Here is a 12,071-nt window from a genome sequence, read left to right as displayed (position 1 = left end):
TCAACCATTAATACTCTTCCGTCTTCATCAGTAAGAGTCAGTTTTGCTGGAATAGTTTCCTTAATATACAAAACCACTCCTCTTTTCTTACAGTAAGTCAGAGAAGTAAATATTTTCGCTAATTTTGATCGTGCCAATAGTTGTTCGTGTTGTTTTTTAATGTGTACTTCTTGTAGGCAAATTATATCAAATTTTAGCTTCTCTAATTTGTGAAAGGTTTTTCTTCTTTTAATAGCTGAATTCAGTCCATTTATATTGATAGAAATCAATTTTTTTTCCTCCATGGTTATGCTTTATATTTAGGTCTAACAGCTCTCGTGGATCTTACTTCACGTTGTTCTTTGGTCTCCACTTGTCCACCTATTGCACCTTCCTCTTTTCTCATTTCCATTTGATCCTCTTCAGATTCAGTTGAAATGTTCTCTTTTTCTATCTCCATTTCTCTTCTTTCAAAGAATTCCTTGTAGAATGTTTCTGCTTTCTCAATTGAATCAATTCTGTATCTCTGTTCTTGCCACGTAAACATTAATCCTTCTGGAATCAGCCATCTATAGTTCACCTCTTTTTCCAATAGCCTTTTAGTCAAAAATCGATATTCTCTTCTAATCTCTCTCACTTTTCTAGGTACTTGTTTTAAGACCACAATCTCTTTGTCTTTATACTTCAACACCCTCTCTCTTGCCACTTGTAATATTTGGGTTTTAATAGTTTTTTTGGTGAATCTAACATGAACCTCTCTTGGTAATTGGTTCCTCGTCGCATATCTTGTGAAGACTCGATATATCTCATCTATTCCATCCATCATCTTTTCTTCTGTTATTTCCAAGGCTCCAGCCAAGATTTCAATCATTACTGCAGCCAAATTTTGTCCTTTTTCCTCCTCAATATTTTGGAATCTAAGATAAAATTCTGACCTGTCCATCTCCTACTTCAACATCCCACTTTTTTCTTGTTCAACCATTGTTAATCTGCTATCAATATTTCCAATTATGTCATCTCTTTGCTTGTCTTTCTCTTCTATTTTTTGGATTCTCTCATCATGATTCACCATCATTTGTTGAAAATTTTCAAATTTTTCATCAATCTTCCCAATTCTTTTATCAATACTCTCCATTCTTTGTTCCATGCTCATTTTAAGATCTTGTATTCCTTGTATAACCGTCGTTAAATCCACTTGTGCTTTATCTTGCTTTGCCATTATTGAAAGTTGTCCTTCATATGATGGGGAGACAGGAGCAGAAGTTGAAATGCCCGAAGGTAACATTCTCTTACTCATTCCGTGACTCAGAGTCTTCCGGTTCTTTTAATCCAGTTAATAAAGTGACCAATTATAATCCAATTAGAAAAAGGGAAAGCACCAAAAAAAAAAAAAAAAAGGCCAATAAGAAGTAAAAAGCCCAAAATTAAAAAAGAAAAATTCTTCAGGTTCTTCAAGATCTTAATCCAATTGTGAAATACTCAATTATAATTCAAAAGTAAAAATTAAAAATGAAGAGAAAAAAGAGACAAAATAAAGCCAACAATGTAAAATAATAATAATAATTAATAATTAATAATTAATAATTAATAATTAATAATTAATAATAATTATTATTAATAATAATAATAATAATAATAATAATAATAATAATAATAATAATAATAATAATAATAATAATAATAATAATAATAATAATAATAATAATAATAATAATAATAATAATAATAATAATAATAATAATAATAAGCAAAAAGAAGGAGTTCTTCAGGTTCTTCCCACCTTAATCCAATTGAGAGATCTCAAAAATAGAAAATAACCATAAAAATAAGTCAAAAGTAGAGATAAAAAGGCAAAAATCCCAATAAAAAAGGATAAAAAGGAAAAAATAAATATTCTGAGGCTTCCCCTTTAAAAATAAAATAAAAATGAGGTAAAATAAAAAATAAAAATAAGTATACCAATATTACAAAATGCTGTGGGGTTGGGGGGGAGGGATAAAACAGTTAGTAAAAAAATAAAGAATAAAAAGCATCCACTGCCTTTTATTTATCCAAGGCTCTTATTTGGCTTCTCCACACATTTCAAAGCCAAGCTTCAAATATTCAATTAATAATAGAAGTCCCGAAGTGCACCTGTATAAACATCCTCCAGTGCTCTTCCCTCTATCTTATCACTTCCGGTGGCCTTGAGAAAAAAGTTTTTTCCCAGCTCTCAACTTCAAATAAGTTGCAAAATTTCTTAAAACCACTCCCCCTTCTTCCCCCCTAAAAAAGCCTAAAAAGAACGAAAATATATGTATATATATTTAATTTAGAGAGAAAAAAAAATACTAAAGGGGGCCTCTATTTTATAAAATATAAACAGTCAAAAAGGAGAAAAAAGAACTAGTTAATATAAAAGAAAAAACCAGTCTGCTTAACTAGATCACCATAGAAGTTCAATGAAAGGAAAAAATAAATAAAAGTAAAAAGCCAAGCCTCACTTTGACATTTCTCTTTAAAAATCGCCGCTAAGTCAGTTTTGTCAAAAATCTTACAGATTTCTTCTCATTCTTAGAGTGTCCTTTAGTCCTGAATATTAATATTAGAAAAAAAAAAGTCCTCCCCAAACCAATACACTTTCTCTTGCGATCTCTTCCTTCCGGAGCTGTCCCAGCTTCAGCAGCTTAATGGCTGCCTCCCCGCCGATGGTAAAAGGGCTTCTTCTGGATCAACCAGGGACTTGCGATGTCCCTGGGATCTACAGAACGCACCCCTTACTATCACCCTCTCTACGGGACGGTTAAGGTCCGTTGGGACCGACCAGGAGCTGGGATATCAGCTGCGATCTCAGAGCCCCAAGATTGCAGCTGTATCGCAGCGACGAGGCTCCGCCTTCTCCCAGAGGAGATCATTTTTAAGAACTGCCACCAAATGTCATTGAGGACCCAGCAGGTTGTAAGTTGTCTAGTATATTCTATACTTTCCGTAATATAACACAGATATTTCAGTTATGAAATTTACTTTTTTCAATGCCATTGTAACTTTGAACAGTCACTAAATGGATTGTTGTAAGTTGAGGATTATCTTTATTTATGAGTGATTGCATATATGAACTTCTTTTAGAATCATAGAATCATAGGGCTGGAACGACATTGGAGGTCTTCTAGCGCAACTCCTTGCCCAAGGCAGGAAACCTTATTTCATTCTGGACAAATGGCTGTTCAACCTGTTAGAAATTCTGCTGATTGTATAGCCCTACAGATCAAATAAAATGTGCAGCCACCATGGGCCTTGCTGCTTCTTTTAACTGTAACAGGAAACTCTCCTCAGAACTAAAGGACCCTAGCCTATACTGTTCATTATAGATCATACCTAATAAAATTACAAACACCGCCATCTACTGGCTGAAAACTTCTCTAGTTGTTGCAATACAAAATACATTCTAACATGTATTCCAACACAAACTTTTCTTGAATACTTCAAAAATGGAGCAGCACAATTCCGGGAAGCAAGATGTTCCATTGATTAAGTGTTCTTACTGTCAGGAATTTCTCCTTAGTTCCAGGTTGGATCTGTCGTTCATGAGCTTCTATTGTTCTTTTTGTATTGACTCAGTATGGCCTCAGTATGGCCTCACTAGTGCAGATTATCACTTTTCATGATATTGATGCTATTCCACTTTTCATGCAGCCTAAAACTGCATTGACTTTTTTGCCAATTGCATCACACTCTGGCTCATATTTAAGTGACAGTCCATTTGGACACCAAGATCCTTCTCACAGTTGCTACGTGCCTTGCTTTTCTCTTGTCACTGAACTGCATCTTGCTGGATAGGTCCCAATGCTCATGTCTGTCAAGATTCTTCTGAACTATGACCCTATCTTCAAAGGTGTTGGCAATTCCTCTGAGCTTGGTATTGTCTGTAAACCTAATGAGCTTCGATTCTATACCCTATCTAGATAATTTATGAATATGTACAAGAGTACTAGGCCCAAAACAGAACCTTGAAGTACCCCCACTGCATGCTTTCCCTCCATGTAGATGCAGTTCCATGAAGGATTTTATGCTGAGTGCGGTTGTTCAGTCCACTGAAAATCCACTGGTGGTGGTACCACATTGTTCTACCTTAGCAAGAAGTAGGCTGTGGTTGACTTTGTCAAATGCCTTTCTTACATACTTTTTAAAAACGTAGATAGGTATTTTTAAACATATTTTGATCTGCATTCCTGTTCTTTCTCCCACTGTACTGCTTTTGATGGATTGGGCTATTTTCCCCCCTTTTGTGTAAAGATAGATGCCACCTTCTTGCCCTCCCATTAGTGGACTAATCATTTTGTTCGTTATATATTGAAATACACTTTTTTGGGGTTATTTTTGGCATTCGTTGCAAGTCTTAGTTCTTTCCTAACCTCAGCCATCCTGACTTCAACCATGCAAATTTGGGCTATTTGCTAGTCTTCTTTTTAGTTATATATACCTCTTCCCACTTTCATGCTTGTCCTTTTCCATCCCTCAGTTTGTCAGAGAGCTCTCAGTGCAACCATTCCTTTGTTTTTATTTCTCCTTTGTTTTTCTTCCTCTGTGATATTGGTTTTGTTTGTTTTCAGAGTTTGCCATGCATCCTGAAAAAAATTTCCTTCTAGTATTTCCATCCATGGAATCTTTCTTATTCTCAATCTTAGTTTGCTGGAGTCAACTCTCTTAAAGTCAAATATTCTGAGTTTGTTCAATTACCTGTGCCTGCATTATGGCAAATTCTAGCACAACATGGTCACTTTCCTCAAGAGTTCCTACAGCTTCCATTTCTTCAATCATTTCATTCTTATGAAGTATAACTCACCCTTAGTACCCACCTCCACATTTTAGGTGACAAAATTGTTAGCTAGGCATTTCAGAAACCTGTTAACATAGGTTAGTTAATATAAGGGTAGTTAAAGTCCACCATTATTACACCGGTATTTCTGCACACCTCAGCTAACTGATTAGAAAAGAGTTCATCTATGTCTTCCTCTTGGTTTGATTTTCTTGATTGATGATATTTTTATCATGCATTTCTGTCATTATTATAATGAAGTTATAAATAGTCCAATTTTAAGACTGATCCAAAGGGATGCTAGTGGTGATTGGTTTTTATTTTTCTGCATAGGGAAAAAATCCAGAATAGCTGCCACAAAGATGGTAAGCTTACTGAAGTGAGGAGCACAGCAGAATTGTACTGAGGAAAATCAGTTATAGATCCCTTCCATTTTACAACAATTTCTCCCAGGTTAAAATTTTGTTCACAAACCTGCCTGCTGGGGATGAGGAGGGGAGATTGTTGGAAGGGGGAAAGGAAGAGAAAAAGAAAGTTATACAACATATTTTTGTTGAAGAAGAAAAAAAAAGGACATCATCTTTGTCATAATAGTTGCTTCTTTAATATGATACATCGTTACTGGGTATTAAAAAGTATATAGGTGTCATTGTATTCCTACCCTGTTGTAACAATCCATTAGTTGAAATAAAAGTAATTAATTGTATAGGTGAAATATTGGAAGAATAATTAAATTATGTTCTACTAACCAAAATAAACAAAACATAATCCTTCGGCTTATTAAAGAAACAGCTATGGTTATTGGCAAAACATTCATATATGAAATGGCTAAGAAATCATTTGCAGTTCTGTCTTGATGGTCCATAACCATATTGTGTACCAATCGGAATGAATTTCAATTCAGAGCACACACAAAAACACAAACAAACAAACAAACAAACACATACAGACATGTATACTGTATGTATGCATAGACCCAGGCAGCTCACTGAGGTTGCATCATTAACATTTAGCAATTGGATGTCATTAATTGATTTTAGGGGAAAAAACAATGGTATCTTGCATAAATGTTCAAATGTATGAATCCAATACTCCCTTAGATGAAAGCAAGACAAATTCATTCAAGTAACCTTCCAAGTAGAAACATGTCAGGTAATTATTAATGTACACAAATATTCCTCTATATTTATATATATCACTGTAGTTCTAAGGGTATTCGGTGTTTGGTATAAAAAAGGAATGCAATCTTTTTTTCCAGAATTTTTCTGAAGGCAACTTTTACCTCCTGGTTCCTCAGGCTGTAGATCAAGGGGTTGAACATTGGAGTCACTATTACATACAACACAGAAGCTATTTGATTTGTGTAATGAGACTTTCCAGGTTGTGCATAAACAAAGGTACCACATCCATAAAAAATAGTGATGACCATGAGGTGAGATGTACACGTAGAGAAAGCTTTCCTCTGAGCCTTGGCAGAGTGCATCTTTAAAATGGTGATCAGGACATAAGTGTAAGATGTGAGAATCACCAGGCTTGTTGCTAATGAATTGAAGCCAATAAATATCAATATCAATAGATAATTTAGACTAATATTTGAACAGGCAACTTGTAATAGTGCAGGACCCTCACAGAAAAAATTCTTAATGATGTTTGATCCACAAAAGAACAACCGAGATGCAGGAATGATATGCACTAACGAATTTAGGAGGCCAATAATGTAGGAAATGACTACTAGTTGAACACATTTTACTTGGGTCATGGTGACCAAGTACAGTAGAGGGTGACAGATGGCCACATATCGGTCATAGGCCATGATAGCTAGGAGGAAACACTCTGCAGTGGAAAGTGCACCATAAAAGTAAAGTTGAGTAAAACAACCTGCAAAAGAAATAACTTTCTTCTCTTTTAAAAGATGGCATAGGAACTGTGGGGTGATAGCTGATGAACAGCAGATATCCATAATTGATAAGTGAGTGAGGAAAAAGTACATTGGTGTGTGGAGTTGCGGACTGATCCATATTAAGACAATCATGCCCGCATTCCCCAACAAAGTGATAGCATAAATGATTAAAAAAATCACAAAGAGGATGAGTTGCCACTGTGGATCATCAGTCAACCCTCTGAGTATGAATTCTGTCACCTGTGAACTGTTTCCCATTGAAACAGAGGAGCTCTGTGGAAACTGAAAGAAGGCAGTAATCAGAATCATACAGTATCTGACCAATGGAAAGATGCAAACAAGAGTAAGATATTTATCATGACAAATGAGTTATGATTTCAATCAAAATAAAATAAAACCTGATTAAAATTCAGCTTAAGAATCATAGTCACCCAGTGTGGATGCAGGAGAAGGATGAGAATATAGAATAGGACATCCACGCAGGGTAGATTTCTTCATTCTGTATGTGACGAAAGATACAAAGCATTGAAATTGACATGCTGAAAAAATACATGGACCAGGAATGAAAAGCCACTTTCCCATGGTGTGACAATAACATTATTTCTTCTTCCGTATTAATACTGAACAACAAGCAAATTTCATGGAGTAAAAGATGGGAGGCTAGTTTGTGATATAAAGGGATATCAATGAAGGAAAACTAAAAATTTGGTCCTGTGACCAATGGAATGTTTAAAGTGAAATCTACATGTGATTATTTTATCTGTTCCTCAAATACCTGAAAAATCGTGAAAAAGAAAAAAATAACTCCCTTTCCCAATCATTCTATAATGGTTTATGAATAATTTCTATTAGAATTATGTTTATAAAGAAAGTTTTTTGTGGTTTTAATACCCAGCAGTTTTAAAATATTCAGACTAGTCTGATAAAACCCAGAAAATCCCAATCAGCCTGAATTTACCTATTGACTCTCATCTCTGTGACATCCACAATAGCATTCCTTCTTTTCTGGATGTAAAAACGATTACTTCTATATGAAGTGAGTTAGGAAATTCTTTGCTTCTGGGAAGAAATGCAGATATCTTCTAGCTCCAGGTTCCAAGTCTTCTTAATTTGATCACAGCATTTCTTTGGCTGATCTTAGTTTGTGCAAGAGATCTTCCTAAATCTATTGAGAAACCTTGCTATTCCCTAAGTAGGCCCTATGTTAGACAAATACTTTCTATTAATTTTCATTAACAGAAATTGAAGTGGCATTGCAACTTTCAATGTTCTATTTAAAATTCTGATTGAAAATTTCAGCTTATTTTTGAGAAGTTGCAATACATTTGAAATAATGTTAGTTGAGGTATGCCAATGGACATCTGCAATTTTCCTTATATGACACAGTGATTTCAACCATCAATTTATTCCCAGTGTTATTAGTGATTGTATATGTTTGTTTGTATTTGTTTGTTTCTTATTATCTCTCAAGGGTTATAATGGAAATTTGAATGGTCATACATTAAAGATGACGTACCTGAAACTGACTAAAGGCTATTTATTGATGAAGGAGAATATTTTGTGTGGTGTATGTGACAGATTTTGTTTTTTAAAGCATTTGGAAAGAAAGAAGGAAAGAAAGAAAGAATATAGAAAATATTTTGATTAGTTGCCTCTAAGTAAAGCCCACATGATACTGCAACCTCACCAAACTTAAAAGGAAAGCAGAAATGTACAGAAGAAAATGAATGGAGTCCAAAGCTGGACCTAACCAGTTTTTACATTGGTGTGTGGAGTTGAAGACTGATCCAGATTAAGACAATCATGCCCACATTCCCCAACAAAGTGATAGCATAAATGATAAAAAAAATCACAAAGAGGATGAGTTGCAAACACGGATCGTCAGTCAACCCTCTGATTATGAATTCTGTCACCTGTGAACTGTTTCCCATTAGAACAGAAGCTCTCTGGAAACTGAAAGAAGGCAGTAATCAGAATCATATGGTATCTGACCAATGGAAAGATGCAAACAAGAGTAAGATATTTATCATGGCCAATGAATCATGATTTCAATGAAAATAAAATTGAACCTGATTAAAATTCAGCTTAATAATCGTCATCCAGTGTGGATATAGGAGAAGGAATAGAATATACAATAGCTGAAAAATAGTGAAAAAGAAGATAATTCCATTTCCCAATCATGCTATAATGGTTTCTGAGTAGTTTCTATTAGAATTATATTTATAAAGGATGTTTTCTGCGTTTTTAGCAGTTTTAGCAGTTTTAAATATTCAGACTAGTCTGATAAAACCCAGAAAATCCCAAGCAGCCTGAACTTACCTATTGACTCTGATCTCAGTGACATCTACAATAGCATTTCTTCTTTTCTCGACGTAGGTGGAAAACTTCTATATGAAATGATTTAGGAAATCCTTTGCTTCTGGGAAGAAATGCACGTATCTTCTAGCACCAGGTTATCTTGATTTGGTCACAGCATTTCCTTGGTTGTCTTTTGATCTTAGTTTGTGCAAGAGTTCCTAAATCTTTTGGGAAGCCTTGCTATTCCCTAAGTAGCTCTTACCTACATTGCAACTTTTTAATGTTCCATTAATAACTCTGATTGAAAATTTTAGCTTATTTTTGAGAAGTTGCAATACATTTGAAATATTGTTAGTTGAGATATGCCAATGGACATCTACAATTTTCCTTTTATGACACAGTGATTTCAACCATCAGCTTGTTCCCAGTGTTATTAGTGATTGTATATGTTTGTTTGTATTTGTTTGTTTCTTATTATCTCTTATTATCTCAGATATTTACTCTATTTAAAGTTCTTGGTAGCCCTTGACTTATGACCAAAATTGAGCCCAAAATTTCTGTGGTTGTGAGACATTCGTTAAGTGAGTTTTGCCCCATTTTATGACCTTCCTTGTCACAGTTGTTAAGTGAATCATCACAGTTGTTAAATTAGTAACAAAGTGGTTAAGTGAATCTGGCTTCCCTATTGAATATGCTTGTCAGAAGGTCACCAAAGTTAATCATAGGACCATGGGATATTGCAACCATCACAAATATGAACCACTTGCTAAGCATCTGAATTTTGATCATTTGACCATGGGGATGCCACAAGCGGTGATGAGTATGAAAATTGGTCATAAGTCACTTTTTCAGTGCCATTGTAAATTTGAATGGTCACTAAATGAACTGTTTAGTGAACGTGGACCACCTGTTTTCTCATCTCCACTTCTCATCATAAGATAAGAATAATAGTAAAGGTAATAATTAATTAAAGTTGATTCTTGTAACAATTGAATGATCCTTTACCTGATGACATCATGAGGTTCTCTAATGTCCCCATGTCTAAGATAAACACTTTCCTGGAAAAGGGATTTTTAAGATGCCTTTTCCTGGAATAATAGCTATAGATCCCTTATTTTACAAGAGACCAAAAAGGAAGAATTCTACCAGTATGTATTTTTCTTGCCTTGAAATCCATTTCTTGGACTTATCCTCCTTTTGACATCCTTCTAACCTTCCATCCTTCATCTATTGTTTTTCATATATTCATCACTGTATTTTCACACCTTCTTGATCATTGACTCTCAAGCTTGGATAGGTTATCCTAACATGATGGGGGAGAAAACATTTGAATGGCCATCAAAAATACTTCCTTCTCTGGGTCATCTACCAGAGCAGCTGGAGTGGAGGAATCTTTAACTTTCCTTCCTGGAATACCTAGTGGAGGGGGACTCTACAATTTGGGAGCTAACAAAAATGTGACTTCTGTGTTGAAATGTATGGATGACCAGATTGTTCCTGTGATATAGTTTTTTCTAAATCTAAACCAGTCCTGGATGGTTAGCAAGCAAGCCTATGCATTGCAAATTTAATTTCCAAGTAATCCTCATTAGTTAATATTTTTTTACGAATTAATGAGAGTTGATAATTGATGTCAGAACAGCCTGCTCTTGCAATAGTTGCATCTGATCCAGCAGCCAAAGCTAGGCAAAGATGCTCCTGGCTATGGCTTCCATTTTGAAGCAGGATTCTTGAAAAACCAAGATCATAACCTGCTCCTTTTGCAATGGTATAATACAATTTAGAATTCTTTTGAAGCACCTAGGAGGATTTCATCTCCCTGGTCATGGAACCCCAGGTTTTGCGGTACCTAAAATGGACTGCAGTCTCATAATGAAATGGCTGCAAGCAAGAACCAAGCTGAGAAAACCAAGATCATAACCTGCTCCTTTTTCAATGGTATAATACAGTTTAGAAGTCTTTTGAAGCACCTAGGAGGATTTCATCTCCCTGGTCATGGAATCCCAGGTTTTGCGGTACCTAAAATGGACTGCAGTCTCATAATGAAATGGCTGCAAGCAAGAACCAAGCTGAGAAAGCACCAAGTATCCACAATCCAAAACTCAGCCCACTAGATTTCTGACACAGGAACCCCAACCCCATTTTTTTATCTGATTAGGTCTGATAATAGAGACCAGTCCATTGCCTTTTCTCCAATCAGTCATGGTGCTGTATGGACTTACTGTGGATCCAAAAGTTTAATTCCATTGTCAAAAACCTTCCTGGGTAGAAATTTGTTCTGAACCACCCCTGCTGGGCGTGCTTGTATGGGGGAGACAGAGAGAGATGGGTGGTAGAGGAGGAGGAGGGGAAAAAGAAAACTATGAAACATTGTTTGTTGAAAGAAGAAAAGAACATTTTTTCATTGTTATATTTTTTATTATGTTTTTAGCTTCTTTACAATGATTCAGAGGTGGTATTCAGCAGGTTCTAACCAGTTCTGGAGAACTGGGAAATACCACCTCTGACTGGCCCCACCCCCATCTCTGCCTCTTGAGTCCCAGCTGATTGGCTGGGTCTTCTTTTGTTGCCCTGCACAGGAGAACGGAGCTGGAAAGCAGGTTATGGGGTGGGGAGGGAATGGGGATTCCTTCCCCTACCATGCCCACCAAGCCACGCCATGCCCCCAAGCCATGCCACGCCCACCAAACTACGCCCACAGAACCAGTAGTAAAAAAATTTGAATCCCCACCACTGACACCTACCCACTCTCTCACACACACACCCAAACACATAGACACACACACAAGGGGAGGAGAGGGAGAGAGAGAGAGCAATGCATACCATTCATGACTACAAAGACCTAAATAGGGTAATAATTAAAGACCCTTATCCACTCCCACATCTCAGATCTTGAGTGGCTACAAAAGGCACACATCTTTACAAAACTAGACTTGAGCAGTGTTTACAACCTAATCAGAATGAAAGAAAGATATGAGTATTAAACAGCCTTCTATACAAGATACAGGTTTGAATATACACTTATGCCTTTTGACTTGGAGCTTGTTTTTATAGGTGCATGAATGACACATTTTCAAAAATTCTAGCCAAGTTTGTTGT

The 12,071-nt window shown here is 35.8% G+C and overlaps 1 protein-coding gene across 1 annotated transcript; it reads right to left on the bottom strand.

The window, feature by feature from the left end:
• Window positions 1-5,969: 5,969 nt before the first annotated feature.
• On the bottom strand, window positions 5,970-6,932 carry LOC148133228 (olfactory receptor 5J3-like). Its single transcript, XM_087956658.1, has one exon. The coding sequence runs from the start codon at window positions 6,930-6,932 to the stop codon at window positions 5,970-5,972; it is 963 nt and encodes a 320-aa protein (XP_087812784.1).
• Window positions 6,933-12,071: the final 5,139 nt, after the last annotated feature.

This window comes from Notechis scutatus, chromosome 1 (genome assembly GCF_049901735.1).
Source record: "Notechis scutatus isolate UNSWTSFEM ecotype Mainland chromosome 1, rNotScu1.2, whole genome shotgun sequence".
NCBI lineage: Eukaryota > Metazoa > Chordata > Lepidosauria > Squamata > Elapidae > Notechis > Notechis scutatus.
Note: the sequence above shows the minus strand (reverse complement) of the source record. Positions and strands in the feature narration are given on the sequence as shown.

Bases quoted from the DNA above. Each gene is read 5' to 3' on its own strand.
- LOC148133228 (XM_087956658.1), bottom strand. From the start codon at position 6,932: ATGGGAAACAGTTCACAGGTGACAGAATTCATACTCAGAGGGTTGACT.